Source organism: Platalea leucorodia (genome assembly GCF_965183815.1).
Source record: "Platalea leucorodia genome assembly, chromosome: 8".
In the NCBI taxonomy this organism is placed as follows: domain Eukaryota; kingdom Metazoa; phylum Chordata; class Aves; order Pelecaniformes; family Threskiornithidae; genus Platalea; species Platalea leucorodia.
In genome coordinates, this window is record NC_138830.1 from 30,345,142 (window position 1) to 30,364,983 (window position 19,842).

At 61.2% G+C, this 19,842-nt stretch overlaps 2 protein-coding genes across 2 annotated transcripts; one reads left to right on the top strand and one right to left on the bottom strand.

The window, feature by feature from the left end:
* Positions 1-10,815: 10,815 nt before the first annotated feature.
* MAB21L4 (mab-21 like 4) lies at positions 10,816-15,504 on the top strand (the record flags this gene model as incomplete). The annotated part of the gene is made up of 5 exons (XM_082318998.1): positions 10,816-11,299; positions 12,400-12,622; positions 13,464-13,614; positions 14,810-15,166; positions 15,412-15,504. 5 exons carry the CDS (start codon positions 10,816-10,818, stop codon positions 15,502-15,504), a joined length of 1,308 nt encoding a protein of 435 aa, XP_082175124.1.
* Positions 15,505-16,173: 669 nt separating this feature from the next.
* Positions 16,174-19,842, bottom strand: AGXT (alanine--glyoxylate aminotransferase; the record flags this gene model as incomplete). The annotated part of the gene is made up of 11 exons (XM_082320847.1): positions 16,174-16,281; positions 16,719-16,847; positions 17,057-17,152; positions 17,250-17,319; positions 17,594-17,689; positions 17,964-18,048; positions 18,369-18,439; positions 18,683-18,783; positions 18,862-18,926; positions 19,265-19,457; positions 19,588-19,842. The coding sequence occupies 11 exons, from the start codon at positions 19,840-19,842 to the stop codon at positions 16,174-16,176; spliced, it is 1,269 nt and encodes a 422-aa protein (XP_082176973.1).

The following is a 19,842-nucleotide window of genomic DNA, read 5'->3' on the forward strand; positions in this document are numbered from 1 at the left end:
GCGAGGATGGGGCGGTGGGAGTCCGCCCACGGGGGGCGTGGCGTCCCTCAGCGGGGGGCGGGGAGGCGGCGGGGGGGACCCCACGCAGGGACCCCCCTGCCGCCCCCTCTCCTCCCAAGCCCCGCGCGGAGGGACCCTTCGCCGCCCCCTCATCGCCCACGGGGGAAAAGTAGCCGCTGCTCAAGGACACGCGTGGGTGCAGAGCCACCCTCCAGGGCCAGCCGCGGCCCCGCTGCCCCGCCAGCTGCAGTTCAGCAGCGGGTCCACTCTGCTCCTTTAAATCAGAGGACTGGAGGGGAAAAAAAAAGCGTGGAAGAGAAAAAAAATGGTGTTATTTGATTTTTTTTTTGCTTCCCCCCCTTTTTTTTTTCAGGTGCTAAAAATATTATCAGGAAATTCTTTTCAGGAATGCCATGTTTTAAGTTATGCTTTAGACTCAAGGGCCTCTTTGTCTCCACTGGAGAAAAAAAAAAAAAGCCCCACACCCACCCTACGTTTATCATCAAGAAAGCCCAAGTTTTTATCAACCTTTACCAAGGTTTTATCAAGAAAGCCCAAGTCCCCCAGAAAATTGGCAGGGCTGTTCCCCGGGAGACCCTGCTAAAAAGCACGGGTGGGTTTTTATAGTTAATTGGTAGTTAACGGTCGGTGCTGCTGCCCATGTTGCTGCTGGGCAGGTGCTGGGGTGAGGGCCCCAGCCGGACCGAGGGGCTCAGTGTCCCCATCCCCACCCACCCCCTGGCACCCCTGCGGCTGCGCCCACCCTGTCCCACAGCACGGGCATCTGGGGTGCGTGGGTGCGGCCGGGTTGGGGACGTGGGGCAGAACACCATCCAGTCCCGTCCAGGGTCCTGGCAAAATGGGGAGGGCTGTTGCCTGCCCCCGGCGCGGGGATGGTGTGGGAATCCAGTCCCCGGCTCCAGAGGTTTTCCGTGTTATTCCACACCCCCGCTGTATAAATATCCTCTGCTGTAGTGATTGCGAGGTATGTTTGAAAAGGGGCCAAGGAACAAATTATGTAAAGAGCAAAGTAGAGGAGCAAACAACAGTGGGACTGGGTTAGGACCAGCCGTGGACACTGTTGCGGAAAGTCTGCCTCATCGGGGGCCCAGATCTGCCATCGCAGCGAGGGTGCTCCCAAAATCTCCCCAAGAGGTGGTAGCGCTGGCGCGGGGATCATCGCCTCTCTGTAGAGCAGGGGAAAATGAGGTGTGGATGGCCGAAAGTGGGGCTGAGCACATGTGGGGACCTTGCAGGCAGCAGGGGTGCAGAACCCAGGGCAAAGCTGCGGGGCTCCAAAATGCCCTCAGGGCAGCAGGGCACCCCCAGCAGCGCCAGAACCTGCCCCCCCCTCGGAGTGGCCTCAAAGCTGGACCCCAAAATCTGCCTGATTCCTTGAGATGCCAGGGCACCTTGCCTGGCACCAACTCTCCAGGACCAAACATCCTGCGGGCAGCCAGCCCTCGCTGAGCCCCACTGCTGAACATGGCGAGGCGTCCCTGTCCCTTTAAAAATCTCCTGGAAGAAAATGTTAAAAGGAAAAGAGGGGAAAAAAAAAAAAAAAGGCAAAATCCAAAATAAATAAGCGGCCACATCCGGATTTCTCCCCTGAGACACTAATAAAGGCTTTATGAGTTTGATATGAATTACCCTCCCCAGCCATTTACAGCTGATCTTCTGGAAGGCATTAGGCTGCTCGCTCCTTCCCTGGCCCCTGGGCACCGTGCAGGGGGACACAGCGGGGGTACCGCCACCCTCTCCATGCAACCCATCCGCAGCTCCAGGGGTGCAAGCCAAAACCCATCTCTTTTGGGGAGCGGCCGGGCGGGGTCTTCTGGCTGTCGCCATCCACCACCTCACACCCGGGAGGGTGAGCCCCATGCTCCTGTGGCGGGGGTTGCACCCACTCGTGCCATGTGCTCCCAAAAGTTCTGTCTCCTGGCCCTGCCGTGCTGTGCAAGACCCCACTGCAAGCTCAGCTCCTAAGGGACACAGGGACATGGTGGCACCAACCTGCACCCCGCCGCTGCGAGCATCCCCGCAGGGGCCATCCCGGGCTTCTGCCAGCGGGTTTTCCCTCCGGAGATGGGCAGGACAGGCAAGAGGGAGCAGCCCTGCCTGCAGGCATCCTGAGCATGAGGGAGGGATTTCCTTCAGGCAGGCTTCGCAGGGGAAAGCACCACAATGCTCCCCTTGCGTTGTCCCAATCCAGCTCCTTGGGACGTTAAATTGAAAGCAGCAAACCGAGCAGGGAAAACAGCTGTGGGCCACAGCTGGCAGCCATTTCCTCTGCGCCAGGAGCTGGAGCCGGTGCGAAGCCAGGGTCTGTGCTGGGAAGGCTGGGAGGAGCGTGGCGGGAAGCAGCCCTTTTCCCACACCATCTGGCCAAGCTCTGGCCACTGCCACCCGCTCCCTCTCCAGGAGCAAATGCCCCTTTCCTCTGCCCGCAGCTGCGTTCAGGGTGTCTGGCTTCTTGGTGGCCTCCAAAACAGGGTCAAGACCCCCAGCACCCACCCCAGGGTGTGGGTTTTATGGGGCTGTCATGCTGGGGTGGGGACTGTGCAGGTCTTGGGGACATCCCAGGTTCTCATCCCAGGCTTCTCCTGCCCTTCCTGGCACCTGCGACTGGTGATGGTCCTCAGCGAAACGCCTCGGCATGTGTCCCAGCACTGTTTGGACCTGGTGTTTCCTCCTGGGCTCTGCAGGTGCTCGGCAAGTGGGTTGAGGATGCCAGTGGGTGTTGGGCACACTGTGGAACAAGTTTGCCCACTTCAAAGCTGTGCCGGAGGGAGAGGCAGATGCCACCTCCAGGAGCGAGGGATGGAGGCAGAGGTCCTTTGGCCGACCCCAAGCCTGTCTCTCCCCAGCATCACAGCACTGGGGTTGCCCCAAATCCGTGGGCATTGTCTCCCCAGTTCTTCCCAGCTGTCGCTCACGGCCCCCGGGGTCACCTGCTGCCTCTGGGGTAAGAGAGATAAACCAGTGGGATAAACCACTGGGAAAGAGCACAAAGCCCTAGCCCCCCAACCCAGCCAGGCCCTGCATGTTTTGGGGGTGAACACGTGCAGAAAGGACCCGGGGAGCTATTAATGATCCAGAGAGCGTTCAGCACGGATGCTTTCGGGTGGAGGGGCCTGCAGGTCAGCACATGGTTTGGATTTGGCTCTCCTCCTCCCTTCCAGCTAATTGGGCCGAGCGCAGAGACCGTTCCCTGCGGATGCCGAACACATGCGCGGCACGAGCATCACCTCCCATGGGGGGAACCGGCCCTGGGGTCCCCCTCCCCGGGGTGGGCAAGGCAGCCAGGTAGCCCAGGGAGGTGTATGGGCGTTTGGGGGGGAGCCGAGGTTTTAATGAAGGGGTTTGAACTCGTTATCTGGCCTGGGTTCAAAGAATGCAAGAACACGAATCACGCGCATAAATGCGGGTGGTGGGAAGGAGCTGGAGGGCGGCCAGGAGGACAGAGGTTACTGCAACACATGGCTCCTGCTCCCGCTGCACTGCCCGAGCCTGCAGTGCTGCCTGCCTCTGCCCTCCGGCTCTACGGGGCCATGGGAACAGGGGGGACCCCTTCCCCTCTCCCATCCGCTCACCTCCTGGGACTCTCCGAACCACATGGCTGAGGCATCTGGTGGCTCCAGCTTGGCTGAGCTACAGTGGCAGGGTCATCACTTGGTGCCAATCGCGTTCCCCACCTTGCTCCAGCCAGGGGAGCCCCAAGTGATCAGAAAGAAACAGGGCTGGGGCTCTCCAGGTGCTGCCATTTTAAGGCTGTTCCCCTGCCTCCCTGGTGAGCAGCAGCTCGGGGCTTCTCAGTGGTGCTGCGGGGACACAGTGCCACCAGGACACAGGAGAGGAGCTGTGGCTGTGCTGGCGACTGGTGACACCGGTGCAAATGGGGATGTGGGACCATTTAGACAGACACAAACCTCATTTCCTGGGGGAAACCCTGGCCCAAGGCTCTCTCCTCACCACTGCAAAGCAAAGCTTTTGAAATGCTGAGGGTGCTGCCGGCTCTGGAGGGATCTGGATGCTGCCGGGGAGTCCCCCTGCCACCTTGGGATCCACCCTGCCAGCTCATCTGCCACCCTGCCACTCACCACACCAGTCCCTGGCTCTGCCACGCAGCTCAGGGGAGGACAGGGATACAGCGCTTCACCCAAGGATTTCTCTGGTTCCTGGCATGGTCCCAGTGCAGGGGACGGTGCGGAAACCAGGACATGAGGGTGAAACTGATGCCTGGCGAAGTCTCATCCCTGGCCGGGGCTCCCAGTGGGTGGCTCGAGTTGATGCAAGTGAAAGCCACCTAGTACCATGGTCCCCAAACCACATTAATGAAGACCTCAAACCTGCCACGAACCCATGCCGGCAAGTCTGGCAGCCTGCAGAGCCGGGGCCAGCCGTGAGCACCTCCAGCATCGCAGTGTGGTGTCGGAAAGCAACACTGGATTTCCCAATCCAGCTGAAAGCTCCTCAGATGTTCTGCTGCTTTCATTATTTGACAGACCATGTTTTTTAAATTATTCTTGTATAAATATTTATGCGTTTTTACAAGAACCATGCTTTGAGCAACAGGCCATGGCAGAGGAAGGGCCAGAGGGGAGGTGGCTGGATGCTGGATTGCTCCATCCCTGCTTTGCAGGTCAGCTGGGGGTTGAGCGTGACTGGCTCATGCTGGGTGTTGACAGCCCACCCGAAAGAAAGGTGGCTGTTTGGCGTGATCCTGCCCCCTTCCCTCTCTCCCCTGGCTTTCCTCTCCCCAGGGAGCAGAGCCCAGCCAAGCACCAGACCGACCGGGGGCCAAACAGCCTGCTGCGGGATGCACATTGCCGGCTGCTGCTGGGAGCCCCGTGCAGCCCCACACACATCCCCGGTCTCGTCCCCGGCCTCATGCCTGGCCCACTTGCCTGGCCAGGTCTGAAAACCACATCCTACGGCTGCCCTGAGCTGAGAAAGCCTGCAGCAAAGGGAGATGTGGCTGTCGGTGGGATGGAGACCACTCCGCTGTTCCGTGCTCCCACCCTGTGTACAGCTCCTCTGTCATCTGCTCCCACTCCGACACTGCACTCCAGCCCAGCCCTTGCACCCTGGCCCAGGTCAGGGAGGAGGCAGTGGGTGCCAGGAAGTCCTGCAGGTCTCCCAGAGAGAGAAGGGGATGGGGTGGGGGGCTCTGGGGCCGCAGCGGCCCCTGCATCTGCTCCCAAAACTCCAGGGCAGGGGCTGCAGGGGGGGTGACCACAGAAAAGCCCCCTGCTGTCATGGAGACCCTCCCCGCCAGCCCCATCCTGCTCCCCAGGACTGTTGCTGTGGTTTTTGGGAAGGATGAGGGTGAGCCCCCCCCTCCCCCACCCACAGATGGGATCCACAACCCAGCCTTGCGTTTTCCGCCGAGCTCAGCAGAAATTCACCCAAAAGGTCAGTGACCAGAGAAAGGGACGATCCATCATTAAATAAATTGTTTTCATTTCCCAGGATAAAGGGGAGGAAAAGGGAGGGGGTGTTGGATCGGGACTGAAAGAAAAAAAAAAAGAGCACAAGGCAGGAAAACCACCCCCTGCGCTCCCTGCCGCTTGCAGCGTCAGCTCCTTCCCCGCACTCTTGCAGGGCTTTTACAGCCAAAGCTCTTAATGTGATTATAATAATTATTTCTTTCCTAGCATTTTTTTTTTTTTTTTTAATAAACAGCCTCTTTTGAAATGTCTCTGGGGGAAGCCAAGACTCCAGCTGAGCCCTGGCCCGGAGGAAGGAGCAGGGGCTGGGGGAGCGTGCGAACATCTGCGGGTGCGTGCAGGCAAGCATGTGTGTGCGGGAGCGCGCAGGCACCCGTGGGGGCACTCTCGGGGAGGGGGCTCCACTGGAGCTTGTGAGCACACCTGGAGCTGTGAAAGCCCGGGTGTTCCCCAGGGACAAGGAGGCGGGGGGCTCCTCTCCATCTCTCTCGGTCCAGGTGCCCCATTGAACCCCCCCTCACACCCCTGCTCTCCTGCTCCTCTGTGTGGTCCCCCCCAGGCCCAGGGCCGGCCTTTGAAAGCTGTTGAAAAGAGACCCTTTTTGCCAAAATAAACAGCCTGTCATGTTAAATTACTCTCCCTTCCTCTCTACCTCCTCTGCCTGCATCCCCCCCTTCCCATCCCAGCCTTTTTGCTGAGGGCTTGCCACTCTGGGCAAACTCCCAACTCCAGTGGGAGGCTCATGGGGTGTAGGGGTGCCAGTGTTGGGGCCAGTGCAGAGCCGGGGCACTGGGGCAGAGCATCATCTACCTCCCGCATCCCTGTCTCCCTGTCCCCTGCTAGCTCCTCCGCCCACCAGCTCAGCCCCCTGATGTCTTTCTGCTGGGTGGTAATGGCACCTGGCAGGGCCCAGGGCTCAGCGGTGACACTGCGCACAGCATCCTATGGAGAGGAGAGCTGGCTGAGGGATGCTGGGGGTTTGCTGCAGCCCCTCGCCCATCCCTGCCATGTGCAGTACTCCCCTGCCTCCAGGTTTTTTCCTCTCTCTCTCTTACCCTTGCTCTTATTTTTGGATTGTTTTCTCTCTCCTGTTTCTAACGGAGTGAGAGTTCATAGAACCATAAAATGCCGAGATGGAAAACGAGTGATTAGCTCATTCAGCCCAGCCCCTCTGCCAGTGCCAGGCCGTTCCCCGCCAGCCTCCCAGTGACTCGTCCAGACTGAGCACTGCGCGCTCCAGCCATGTCTTCCATGGCCTAACTGACCTTCTTGCTAGGAAATTTTCCTCCCGTCTCACCTCCAATGGTGATTTGCTACATTTGAGCCTATCGCTGGGTTACGCGTCCTGGTGCTGCCCTGAACGCCCAGCCCTGCACTGTGCCTGGCCATGCCGCTCACCCCCACACACGGCATGTCCCAGGCAGGGCTCAGACCTCCGGTGTCTTGTTGCTTCCTCTGCATGGGATGGAGCTTCTGCTGTCTCCCCACTGCCCCGACCTGCGCCATCCCCTACCCGTGCCATCCCCTCCCCACACCAGCTCCTCTCCCTCCTGCTGGGTGGCATCTGCCTTGGCCTCCTGTGGTGCCCAGCTTGGGCTCTCCAGGGGTGGCAGGGAGGGATGCCAGTGGGCACAGGGTGGCCTCACACCCCACGGCCCCCATGCAAAGCTCACAGTACTGGGCAACCTTCCCTCAGCAGGCAAAATGCAGGCAGGGGCCAGAACTGCCACGCTGAGCTGCCTGCTTGGCCTTGGTGGCCATCTCCCTGCTTCGAGGGAGACCCCCTCTGCACCCCAGCACACCCTGCCAAGCTGCCCCCTGGCCTGGGGTGTTGGGCAGCATCTGGCAGCACCTCTGGCTGCTCCCACTTCTCCTGGCTGGCCAGCTGTGTCACCAGCCGTGCCACCAGCTGGCACCGCTCCCTGGCCAGGTCTTCCTTCTCCCTCTGTGCCTGCAGCAGGGCTGCTGCCTGCACTGCCTGCGCTGCCTGTGCCTGGCAGCAGCAGGGTAGCTACTCCTCCAGGGCCTGCTCCCAGCCCCTTGCCTGTGGGGAAGAGGAGGCAGAAGGGGAAGGGGAAAGGGAAGGAGGAAGGGGAAGGGGGAAGAGGAAGAGAAAGGGGAAAGGGAAAGGGAAAGGGAAAAGGAAGGGGAAAGGGAAAGGGAAAGGGAAAGGGAAAGGGAAAGGGAGAAGGAGAAAAAGGAATGGGAAAGGAGAAAGAGGAAGGGTGAAGAAAGAAGGGGAAGGGGGAAAGAGAAAGGAGGAAGGGGAAGGGGGAAGAGGAAGAGAAATGGGAAGGGGAAAGGGGAAGGGGAAAAGCGCATGGGAAAGGAGAAAGGAAGAGTGAAGAAGGAAGTGGAAGGGGAAAGAGGAAGGAGGAAGGGGAAGGGGAAAGGGAAAAGAAGAAGGGGAAAGGGGAATGGGAAAGAAGAAAGAGGAAGGGTGAAGAAGCAATGGGAAGGGGGAAAGAGGAAAGAGGAAGGGGAAATGGGAAGGGAAAGGGGAAAGGGGAAAGGGGAAAGGGGAAAGGGGAAAGGGCGAGGAGGAAAGAGAAGGGTGAAGGAGGAAAGGGAAAAGAGGAAGGAGGATGTGGAAAGGGGAAGGGGAAAGAGGATGGAGGGTGGGGAAAGGGGAAGGCCCCAGGCTGCGGGAAGGGGCAGAGGGCAGCATTTTGCAGCACTCACCTCTTGATGGTGGCACCTGGAGGTCGGCAAAGTGCAGATGCCAAAGGCAGTGAGGAGCTGAGGGGGTCACATCGCACTCGCTCCTCCTGGTGCCAGAGCTCTGGCAGTGATGGGAGCAGGATGCTGGCCTTGTGCTGCGGGGTCAGCCAGCACCGTGCCAAGGAGGGCATGGTTCCCCCACCAGCACCATGCTGCCCCACGGGGGACTGCCTCGTCTCCCCACCCTGATAAGCCTTACCTTCCTATAGTACTGCTCCTGCTCACAGTTCAGTTCCTGCGTGATCCCTGTGGCCTCCTCCAGCATCCCTGCCAGGTGCTGCCTGAAGGACTGTCCTGGCTGCTGCCACAGTAGAGCCTCCATCTGTGACAAAGTGATGCTCCTAGGGCACGCAGTGACCCCGCCAGCAGTGCACCATGCCCCACCACCCCTGGAAAAGCAGTGGCCTGCATTTATCTGCCCTCTTCCCCACATCAGGGCCTGGAGTGGTCATCTCTCCTGCCTGACTTGGGCTCAGCATCCTCTGGGATGAGCCCGGACCCCTCTGATGGGGAGGGTGAAGCCCTCAGGAGCCCTGCTTTGGCAGCAGGGAGTCCTGCCGCTTTCGACTCCTTTCTGGCACGCCAGCCAGCTTATCCTCCCTGTATGATGGAGGAGGGCAAGATTGAGCTGCATGTGCAGCCCTCACCAGGACGGTGGTCGGTGTTGGGGACTGAGGACCCCAGGTGCCACCAGGTGCTCAGGTGGGGTGAAACCAGGAGCATGAGACTCGGATAAGGAGACATCCTGGAGACATCCACCAGCCTCTAGGTGGTGAGGGGCCTGGTGCAGGCTCCCTCTCACCTCCGCAGCTCATGCTGCAGCCACATGAGGACACTCTGCAGGTTGAAGCTCCGGCCCTGCTCCCTCTTGGAAGGCAGCCGGGGCTCCCTGGAGCTCAGCTGGAGGAAGGACGGACAGCCATGAGGGACAGACCCCTTCATGGAGAGTGGCTCCTCAGCCACATGGGACTGAAGGAGGCAAAAGAACTAACTGGGAACAACCCCAGGGAGATCCAGAAACCTCATCTGAGCTATATAAAAGTGCCATAAAGAGCCTGAGCCACAGGAGGTGGGAGGACTGGCCCTAAACGCCATGGCTCTCTCTCCCCTCCCCCGAAGTGGTCCTAGGGCCCCATGCTCGTCTGTGACCTCCTTCCAACACAGGTTTCCACTGCCACAGAGCCTCCCCCACTCCCTTCGCTGCTCTGACCAAGGGCAGGAACAGTTTGCAGGGAAGCCTGGGGTTACTGAACTGTGCTGTGCTGCTGGGAGAGCCCTGACTTCCATCCATGGGCTATAATTACTAAGAGCTCCAGCTCAGGACCCGTGAAGCTGCGGAATCTGCCCCGGGAAAGGCATGGCACGCACTCCCCTCTCCAGGATTTGCAGGAGACGCTGGAGGACTGAGGGCAGGTACAAGGGTACAGCCAGAAAGGCTATGCACAAACAACAACCAGTCTCTGCCCTGTCGTGGCCGGAGCTGTCCTAACTCAGGGCAGCCCAGGGGCTAAGCCTGTCCCGGGCAGCTCTCGGGAGGCGGAAGGTGACCAAGACCCCGCTCAGATCGGAGCACGGACCCAAAACACAGCCCTCGCCTCAGCGACAGCTGCTCCTCCTGGAGGCAGCCAGGCTGAGGACCGCCACCTCCGGCGCCACGGCCCGCTCCCACCCCGCTGCCGGACCGTTTTGGGGCCGAAAGCGCCGGTTTGCCTGTCCCCCGCGTGGCGATGCTCCACGCGGCCCAGCACCGTCGCCAGGCAACCGCGCCACCGGGGCGCGCCGTCGCCATGGCGACCGCAGCCGTCGAGCTTCAGGCGTGGGGGGCAGGGGGGCGGTGTTGCCGGGGTGACGCGGGGCGGGGCCCACCTGCGGGGCGGGGCCGGGCTGCCGCAGTGGGCGGGCCTGCGCCTGAGCCTGAGCGCGGGCCTGGGCCTGGCTCGGGCCTGAGCGAGCTGTGGCCGGGTGCTGGACTGGGCGCAGGGGGCACTGCCCGGTTGAGGGGCGCCGGGAGCTGCCTGCATCTGGCAAGCTTGAGCCTGGACCTGAGCCTGACCCTGATGGAGACGCGGGCTTGGCACGGGGCTGGGCCCGTAGGGCTGCACTGAGCGCCTGCATGGAGGGTGTGGGGTCCCACAGCCCTCCCACGGCCACCGCAGCACAGCCCGGCTCTAGCATGAGCCTGCTCCCAGCTCCCGTGGGCGCAACACAAATTCAGAGCAGACCTGCCCCAGCAGCCGCAGGCAGACAGGCCTGCCGAGCTGAGCTGGGCCAGGGTGGGAAGTTGGTGGCTCTCCTTCAGCTGGCACTGGCTGTGAGGGGATGCTGCCGGCAGGCAGCTCCAATGTCGGGAGAGGCATGGGAGACCACAGCATCATTGTGGTGTGACCTGCTGGCTGAACATCCCTTGTCATCCTGCTGGACTGCCGGGGGGCCCACAGTGTGACTCGGTCCCCCACCCTGGATCTGCCCTGGGGGGACATGGTGCTCCCGGCAGCTCTCCCTGGCACTCACCCAGCAGTGGTGCTTGACAACGCCCGGCTGTGGCTTCCCTCCGCCTGCCCTGCACTGGCTCCCAGCCCTGCCATCCCTGCCCACGTATTTTTACTCCTGCTTGGAGCAGGCTTGGGACAGCAGCGGAGCTGCCATGGCAGCCAGCGTTTCCCACTGGCACAGCTACCTCGGGGTGATTGTGTCCTGCGAGAGGCAATGGCTGGAGCATTTCCAGCGGGCTGAGAACATCCTGCTGACCCTGCTGGAATGCGTCCACGCCAGGGAGCCTCGCTTCCTTGTGGACTATGCCAGGAACCTGGAAGCTTTTGAGTTTGCTCTCTCTGCCTCTGAGGATGTTGTCACCGTGGAGGTCCCCCTGGGGATCAATGGCGATGCTCTGCGGGTGCTGGCATGCTGCCCTGGGGACACCCCAGCTGGGCACTGTTCGGGGATGGGCACCTGCTGTCTGGGAGTGCCCTCTCCAGGGACTGACTTGGAGGACTGGACCAGTGCCATGGGTGTGATGGAGCATGGAGGTGGCGCGGGTTGCCTCGTTCCGGGCAAAGTACTCCAGCACCTGAAAGAGCTCCTTCTTTCGGCCATCGTGTGCTGCCAATGCCGCTTCCTGCTTCAGCCAGGTGCGTACACCGGCATGGTGCTTCCCCAGCTGGGAGCTGCTTCCAGCGCAGCTGGGGAGCCCAGCTCAGCAGTGGTCCCTTGCGCAGACAGGCTGGGGTGTAAGTCCCCAGGTGCGTGGCCCACCCAAAGCCTGCATGAGCAAATGGGTGCCCCGCTGTGTGCTGGGACAGGCTTTGCCCTCAGCTAAGGAAGGGGAGATGCAAACTACTCCCTGCCATCCTAGGGCAGCAGAGTCATCCTCAGGCATCTTCACCCTGGGCTGATGGCACCCTCCTTGGTGGGTGGCAGCTCCACGCAGGGTTCACCCACCCCTGCCGTTTGTCCCCGGGGGGGGTTTGCTCAGGGATTTGGCATGCTTGGCTCACCCTAACTGTGTTCCCTCCATCTCTCCTGGCCTCCAAGTGCCCCCTGCTTCCTGCAGGAGGATGTTTGGAGGGTGAGCGTGTCAGGGCTGGACCAGTACCTTGGGGCATGGATCTGACCCTGCACACACATGGGGTCCCAGCTGGGAGCAGTGTCCCTGGGAAGGACACGGTGGGGAAGGGACCCTGGGAATGCCTGTAGGGGTCCCATCAGCTTCTTCATGCATTTCCATCTCCAAAGGTGCTTCTCGAAGTAAATCTCAGCCCTGACGGAAAGGTGATGTGAGAGGACCAGCAGGTCTGAAAGTCTCTTAACCCAGCCCCAGCAAGCCCACCATTCCCTCCTTCCTCCTCAGCCAAGCCAGAACCCTTCGTCTTCCTCTACCCCCACAACCTGAGACCCTTCCTGGTCCCTTTTTCTTTGACCACATTGTTTTTCTTGGCACTGTTCAGCTACCCAGCAGTATGGCTCTGTTAGGCTGCTCGGGACTTGCTGCTGTGCCCATACCTGCTGGCCTGGCCCTGTGCCCCGCTGGAGCAATGCTCCTTCCCAAAAACCACCCCAGTGGGGTTTGGAGAATGGCTTTCACCGGGGAACCACAGCCAAACCACAGCATTGGAGAAGGATGAGCCGAGTAGGGTGGGACGTGCTCACGGGCATTGCAGCATATACCTGGTTCAGCCTGCGGGCCCGGCTGTGGTAATCTCCTAACTGCGGCCAAACCCTCTGCATCTAGGTGACCTCAGTGCTGAAAATCTGCAGGAAGATGCTATGGAGCTCTCCCTACTGATCCTCGGTGGCTGGAAGACTGTTCACTTTGACATTGTCCCAGTGGTGAGGAGGCAGCAGGAGCTGCTCCAGCTCAAGGGGCGGCAAAGTGACAGGGGTTTCCCTGAAGGCAGTCTCCGGAAGGCCACGAAAGAGGCCCACTTCATCCCTGCCTCTCCCCATTGCTGGAGGTGAGCAGCTTGCCTTGCACATAGTGGGGTGACCCTGTCCCAGGGATCCTGCTTGGCCAGCAGCACTGTTGGGTGTAGGCAAAAAGGGGAAGGGAAAGTGGAGGGACATGCCAACAGGGGGATGAAGCCACCCCCTCGTGATGCCCAAACCAGCTGCCCTGTGTTGGGAGAAAAACCTCAGCCAAATTTCAGACAGCTCAAGGAAAGAGGGGGGGGGGGAATGCAACTGAAGGAGCCCCCTCCAAACTGTTTGCAGGAGCTGAACCCCAGCTGCATGGAGGGTGGCAGCTCTCAGACCTCTGCTCGGGCTTCGGGAGTGAGCCTGGTTATCTGGCAGCAGCAGGGTTACGAGCCGCCTCCCAGGGCAGGCTGGCGGGTGGGAGGGAGGCTGGGGTGACACACATCTTGCCTGCCAGCACAGCTACCTGGCCACAAGGAGGGGCCAAGCATCCGGCTGGACCAACCCAGGCTTATTTTGGGCACAATGTGGTCCAGCCGAATGCTCGGCCCCTCCTTGGGGTCCAATCCAGCCTCCTCTCTGGGGCAGCCTGCAGCCCTCCCCGCTGCACTTAGGGGAGCACAACCTCACTTCAGCTCCCCTCTTGTCCCTCCCGGGAAGACAGGAGCTACTCAGAAGCATCCCCATCACGCTGAAAATCTACTTGGTCCCTCTTCACCAGAGGCAGGTGTGGGAGGCGGATCCAGGATGCTGTGTGCCTGGGGCCACATGGTGGCCGGGGGGATTCCCACGCGTGTTGAGTCACTGCAGGTACCCTCTCCCCAGCTGGGAGGATGCAGGTCTCCATCTTCCCTCTGACCAAACCCTGCTTTCTCTCGCCAGATCCTCCACTCACCTCCCCATCCTGAAGCTGCTCCAGGCAGTGGACACACTGAAGGGACCCCGTCTGGACAGCCTTCGCCTGCTCGACCAGCTCCGCAGCCAGGACTGGGAGGAGCGGGGGAAAGGTGGTTTCACCTTCAACCACCTGAAGGTAAGTAGGTTCCGCTGGCAGCACTGTGGCTCTCCGGGCAGGCAGAGCCAAGGCTGCTCCCCTGCACCCCGCTGCGGCTGAGTCACTGCTGGAAGAAGATCCCAAGCAACAAACCCAAGTGCCTGCAGTGCTTTGGGATGTACCAGCCCGTGAAGGTGTCCAGAAAGGATGCACACTGCTGGCCATGGTTAGAGGGGTTTGATCCTCCTTCCTTGCAAACTGCAGGCACTTGCTGGACTGAACCAGCAACCTCCAGCTTGAAACACCCTAGGTGTTAAGAGCTGGGGCTCTGTGCCAGTGTGCCAGGCATCCCCTGGCACAGGCTGCCTGTGTCTGCAGGGGCCATGCTGGGGATTGCATTGCCGTGCCTGCCATGCTGTAGGTTGTCCTGTGCCCCTGTGTGCTAGGAGATGCCCATGCAGGGCTGAGGGTGGCGTTTCCTCTGACAAACCCCTCTTTCCCCACCCAAACTGTTTTTGGCACTCTGGCACCATGCCAGCTGGTGACGCCGGTTGGGAAAGGGGCCATGCTGGGGACAGCACCTGGTGGCACAATCCAGGTGTGCCCTGCCTTGTGGTGGCTCTCCGGGCTGGGGTGGAGAAGGAGGCAAAGTTGTCTTCTGCCGAGAGAAGAGCGCCAGCTCCAAGTAACCCGAATCCTGTGGGTTTTCCTTTATGTTGCATTCTTTGATTATTTTTAAAAAAAAAAAAAAAGGCACAGTATGCATCTGTCCTTCAAAAAAGCATCTTCTGCTCCAGCCCACTGCATGTGTTGCCCGTTACGCCGTGTCACCAAAAGGCATTGGTGCCAGGCCATTTGCCAGTGCAGTGCTGAGGAAGCTGGCATGGAAGCTGCTGGGGGTTCACCTGCCTTGCCAGCAGCTGATGGAAACCACAAGCAGGGTTTTTTATTACTGCTTGGTGCCTGTGGAAAGCTTGGGCGTGTTGTTTCAGAGCTGCTGCAGAGCTGGGACCTGCCTTGGAGCCGACACAAGGGCTCTTAGGAGAGTGAAGCAAAGGTTCAAAACTAAGGGGTGGTGTGGCTCCGAGAGCCTGCGCAGCCCTAGGCTGCTGAGGACGTGATGTCCGTGTTGAGGGCTCAGCCCCATGGGTAGTTGCACGGTGACGTCCAGAGTGTGAAGACACCGCCTTTGTGGGGAGTGTCCGATCCCACACCCTTCTCTCCCTCCCTGCAGATGGTGCTGCTGTGGAGCACAGAGCTCTTCCCGTCCCCAGAGGACTGGCAGGACCTGGAGGGCTCTGTCTACAGGCTCTTGGTGATCCTCCTCCACTGCCTGGCCACCGGGCATCTGCCCCACTTCCTGCACCCGGAGGAGAACCTCTTCCAAGGAGAGCCCCTGGATCTCGACTCCCTCTACCATAAGGTGGAGAGCTTCGCCTGGGACCCCCGACGCTTGCTCCGCTTCCATTTTGGCTTCCCTGCATGCACTGACAGCTGGCAGGCAGACCCCGGCACCCGAGCCCTCCTGCAGCTCCCCGCCGAGGACGGGTCATACTGGGACACAGCCTGCTTTGACATCCTGCTCAGCCAGGTAACAGGGACCGGAGACCCTGGGCTGGTCTTGTGAGGCAGAGTGCAGCAGCGCCAGAAACTACCTGGGCTGTGCAGCTTAGGATGCACTGGAATTTGCCCCCAGAGCGCTCCAGCCCCTGGCAGCTGCTGGCATGCGCTGCCCAACCCTGCTGTGGAGGCTGTGGGAGGCTGGCGATGCTGGGGTGCGGGGCTCAAGCAGAGCAGGGGGCCCTCTTTCCTCACTCCCCACCTGCCTCCGCTTAGTTCCAGGTGTACTGGATCGAGGACGGTGCACGCCACTCGGCAATGTCCCAGCTCCTCTCCAAGATCCAGCGAGAAATCCCCCAGCAGAGCTGAGCAGGACCCCGCTGCCGCCCCATCTGGGTGTCTCAAAACTCGGGGGGATACAAGGCGAGCTACAGGGCCAGGAAGCAGCATGCTGCCATGTTGCTTTATTGAGGAAAGATGGTACTAGGGAGCAAGCTCACGTCTGCTGCAGCTGAGTGGGGATGCACGGCCTCTCAGCTCCCCTGGTAGAGCTGGGTGCCGGGGCAGGTGTTTCATCCCAGGGTACCTAATCTGGGGGGGATGGATAGCATCCTGCACAGCTGGGCTCTGGTGCAGGGACGGCTGAGGGTGATGGTGGTGGGAGGGGAAGGGACCTGTGGTCCGATCCTGCATCCAGCCCTCGTGTCACCTTGCAGTGGGGCTGCCGTGCCCTGGGGCCAGGGGAAGGGGAGAAGCTGGGGGGCCAGGCCATCAGGGTGAGAAGTGACCCTGCGCAGGGGACCTGGAGAAGGGGTTTTGAGCCACACCTTGCATCTGCTGAGCTTGCATCTGCCCTCACCTCCACATCCCCTGCTCTTCCAGCTTCTCCTTCCTGCTCTGGCTTGGGTTGCTGTGTTGCAGTGTTTCCTGCCAGCTCCCTGGGGAGGCAGTGGAGCCCCTCTGCCTGACAGCTGCCTGCAGCCGGGCACTGGGGGAGCGCTGTGCCAGCTTGTCCGGACGCCCCCTTTGCAGGGGTGCTCACAGCCTGCTGCGGCGGCAGCACCCAAGGGCGTCTTGCAGAGCATGCAGCACACGGTCCACATTGCTGCTAGTCGAATTGCAGCCCATGAGGCCAATTCGCAGGACCTAGGAGGAGAAGGGCAAGTGTCTCCCTGCAGCACCCACCTTTGCAGCCATGCCCTGGTGCCATCTCCCTGCGAGCAGAGTGGCTGGTGGCAGAGCGCAGGCTCCCACAACAGAGCAGGGGACGTGAAGAGTGGCCATGTGCACAGCCAGGCGTGAGTGCATGTGCACAACTCCCTGCTTGCTCCTATATAACACGTGTTTCCTCTAAAGACGTGTCACCCTGCTAATTATGTGCATGGTTATTCAATTATACGCAGCAATTGTGTGTGGTTAGGAGCAGCTATGCATAGCTGCAGGTGATGGGATGCATCCAGCTCTGTGTTTGCTGTTTGCAGCCAGAGAGCACCAGTTAATCATGGGGCGCGCCACTGATATATGAGGCTACAGCTGGGTTCGATGCCTGGCTGTGGGCAGTGGGAGGGAAGGACGCTGCCTACCTTGCCCACCGAGGGGCCCAGGCCCCCCGCGATCTCGATGGCGTGGTTGTCCATGAGAAAGGCTGTGATCTCCTTCCAGTCATAGCCCTCAGGCACCTTGACAGTGGTAATGGTGGGAAGTCTCGCCTTCTGGGGAAAAGAGAAACCGAGCTAAATCTGCAGCTCCTAGACACGGCCCTGTCTCTCGGTGAGCCCTGCAGCCTGCCAGGAGGGAGCATCGCTGTGGGGGGAGTTTTTTCTCTAGCATCAGAAGCTGCCCAGGCACATGTCTCCAGCTGCGCAGAGCCATGTCGTCACACTGCCCCTGCATGATGGCGGTGGGCTCGCCCTGCACCCACCTCCTCCTTCACGAAGAGCTCGAGCCCCAGGTCGCGCAGCCCCTGGCACAGCTGGGCACAGTTGGCCCGGTGGCGCTCCCACGAGCTCTCCAGACCCTGTGGGCATAGAGGTGGGAGAAGGTCCTGGCACCCACCGCTCCCCTAAACCCCACCAGCACTGCTGGTGCCCCCCTGCCTGTCCGGCACGGCTCACCAGCTCCACCAGCATGGCCAAGCCTTCCCGCAGGCTGAAGAAGCTGTTGATTGGTGCCGTATGATGATACCTGCAAAACCCAAGGGGCACCCTTGGCAGGTTTGGCCTGGCCTGCAGCAGAGCAGTACTCCAGCTCACGGTGGGGGGGAACCAGGGCACAGTGTCCTCCCTCCTCTTCACCCAGTGCAGAGGGGATGCAAATACCCCACGGTCGCTTTGCAACCAGTGGACAGGGTGATGGGGAGACAGGGCCCAAGTCCTGCAGGGCAGACAGCCCCCGAGCTGGGGCGAAGGCTGTGGGTGGGACAGCTGCAGCCATCTGTCCTGGGATGGCCTGCCCTCACCTTCGTGGCTCCCTGTCGCAGCCCCAGTAGTTTGCCAGCCAGCCCATGTCCAGATAGAAGGATGGGGGCTTTGTCTTCCTCCTCAGCATCTTCTCCCTGGTGAAGCAGAGTGCTGGCGAGGAGCCAGACCTTGACCCCACCACCTCCGGGGTGGCATCAGTCCTGCAGGAGGGCTCCCCCAAAGCAAGTGCAGAGGTTGGCTCCAGCACCCATCACTGCTCAGGGATGGGCCCTGCGCTGACCCTGCAGAGCTGCTGCTGGGCATGCTCTCCAGAGTGGGGCTGGAGTGGATGACTGGCAAAGCCGGTGGGGTGACAGCCTCCACCCAGCCCCATCATCTTTCCCTCTGGTGGGACGGGGCTGCACTTACCTGGCTCGCTCGCTGAATGAGATGGGGGCGCTGCCAGGGGGGGCGTTGAGGACTTTCTGAGACCCTGAGTATAGGACATCGATCTCTGCCCAAGAGGGGAGGCAGCTCCTTAGGGACTGGGGGCTCCCAGCAGGGACACGCTGAGCCCCCCCAACCCGGCTGCAAGTGTTGAGTGGGAAGCACAGGGTGGCACACGCCACAGGTCCTGCTTGTGTTTGGCCTGCTTTGGGGGACACCCTGGCACTGCTGATGGTCCTCTGAGAGGAGCAGGCTCTCTGGCTGCAGCTGGACCAGTTTCTAGTGCTGCTAGCTCGAAATGCAAGTGGTGGGGCTGCCCTCCCTCCCTGGCTCAGGCATGAGCCCCCTTGTCCCCTGGGTGCCCGTGATAGCACTTGTGGCTCTTACCCTGCTGGTCCATGAAGAGGGGAGCTCCCCCAAGTGATGCCACCGCGTCCACAAGCAGCAGGCAGCCGTGCCTGTGGGAGGATGGAGTTCAGCCTGGTGTCCCTGCCACCTCCTCCTGCCACTTCCTCTTGCCACCCCTCTGCCTGCAGCCCCAGGATCCCAGTCCCCCCAAGGCCACATGTCTCACTGGCACCAACCACTTCCAGCACAACAGAGCCAGAGGAGAGCCCAGGGCATGTAAATCCCCACACCCCAATCCCCGACGGCAACCTTGGGGTGCCACCAGCCCCCACGGGTGCCCACTGTGCACTGACCTGTGGCACAGCTTGCCCAGCCCCTCCAGTGGCTGCAGCACCCCCGTGGAGGACTCGCCATGGGTGATGAAGAGCACCGAAGGCTTGTGCCGTGCCAGGCCCTGCATGAAACAGAGGGGAAGGTGACCGCCCCTGGGGCCAGCTCGCATCCGCCGCCCCACACTGCGGCTGTCACTCACCTCCTCGATGTCCCACAGAGCAAAGTACTCGCCCGGGGGCTTCAGCAGCTCATGGACATTGGCTCCTGGGAGGGATTTTGGCAGAAGGAGAGCAAGGTTTTGGCATGCCTCCCACTGAGCAGCCACCTGCTCTGTGAGGGAATCGGTCATGCATGAAGCAGGAGCGCAGCTGCCTGCCAGGATCTGGCCTCCAGGGGATTTGCCCAGTGGAAAAGCCATAAACCACTGTAAGCGAAGGGACATCACCCTGAAAAATAACTGGAGCGCTCTCCAGCTGCGGAAGCCATGTCACCGGCCACTGCCACCAGGATGGGGACAGCAAGCCAGGGTAACGTTCTGGCATCCCACCCACAAGCCCAGTCCCCTGAGCCCTGCCAGTGCCATCCAGCTGTCCCCAGCGTACCCAGCCTCCTGGCAATGTCAGCAGCGCGTTGTCCCCAGATGCCATTGACGGCTACCAGCGCGGTGTCACCGTGCTCCAGGAGGTTGAGGAGGGCAGCCTCCATGGCGCAGTGGCCGGTGCCGCTGATGGCCAGTGTCAGCCAGTTCTGCGTCTGGAAGGCATACTGGATGCCCGCCTTGATCTCATCCATCACCTGCAGCGGCCGGGGAGTGACTGGCACTGCTATTGCCGCCCTCTCCCCAGCAGAGCTGTCCTAGCCCTTTGTGGAGTGCAAGGGAGAGGAGGGGAGGGGAGGGGAGGAAGGCTGGGCTGAGGCAGCTCACCTGCAGTACCTCGGGATGCATGTGGCCCAGGAGCTGCTGGCTGCCCGCAGCCAGGATACGGGGGGGCACGTTGCTGGGCCCTGGCCCGAGCAGCAGCCTCTCTGGCACAGCCAGGGGCCGGAGCAGCCCCTGAGGCGGGGCGACACGGAGCAGGCCGGTGGCCATGGCGCGCCTTGCCATCCCCAGGAGCCGAGCCCGGAGGAGAGGAGCAGTGGAGGCTGCCTGTGCAGCACCCAGTGCTGCAGCGCAGTGCAT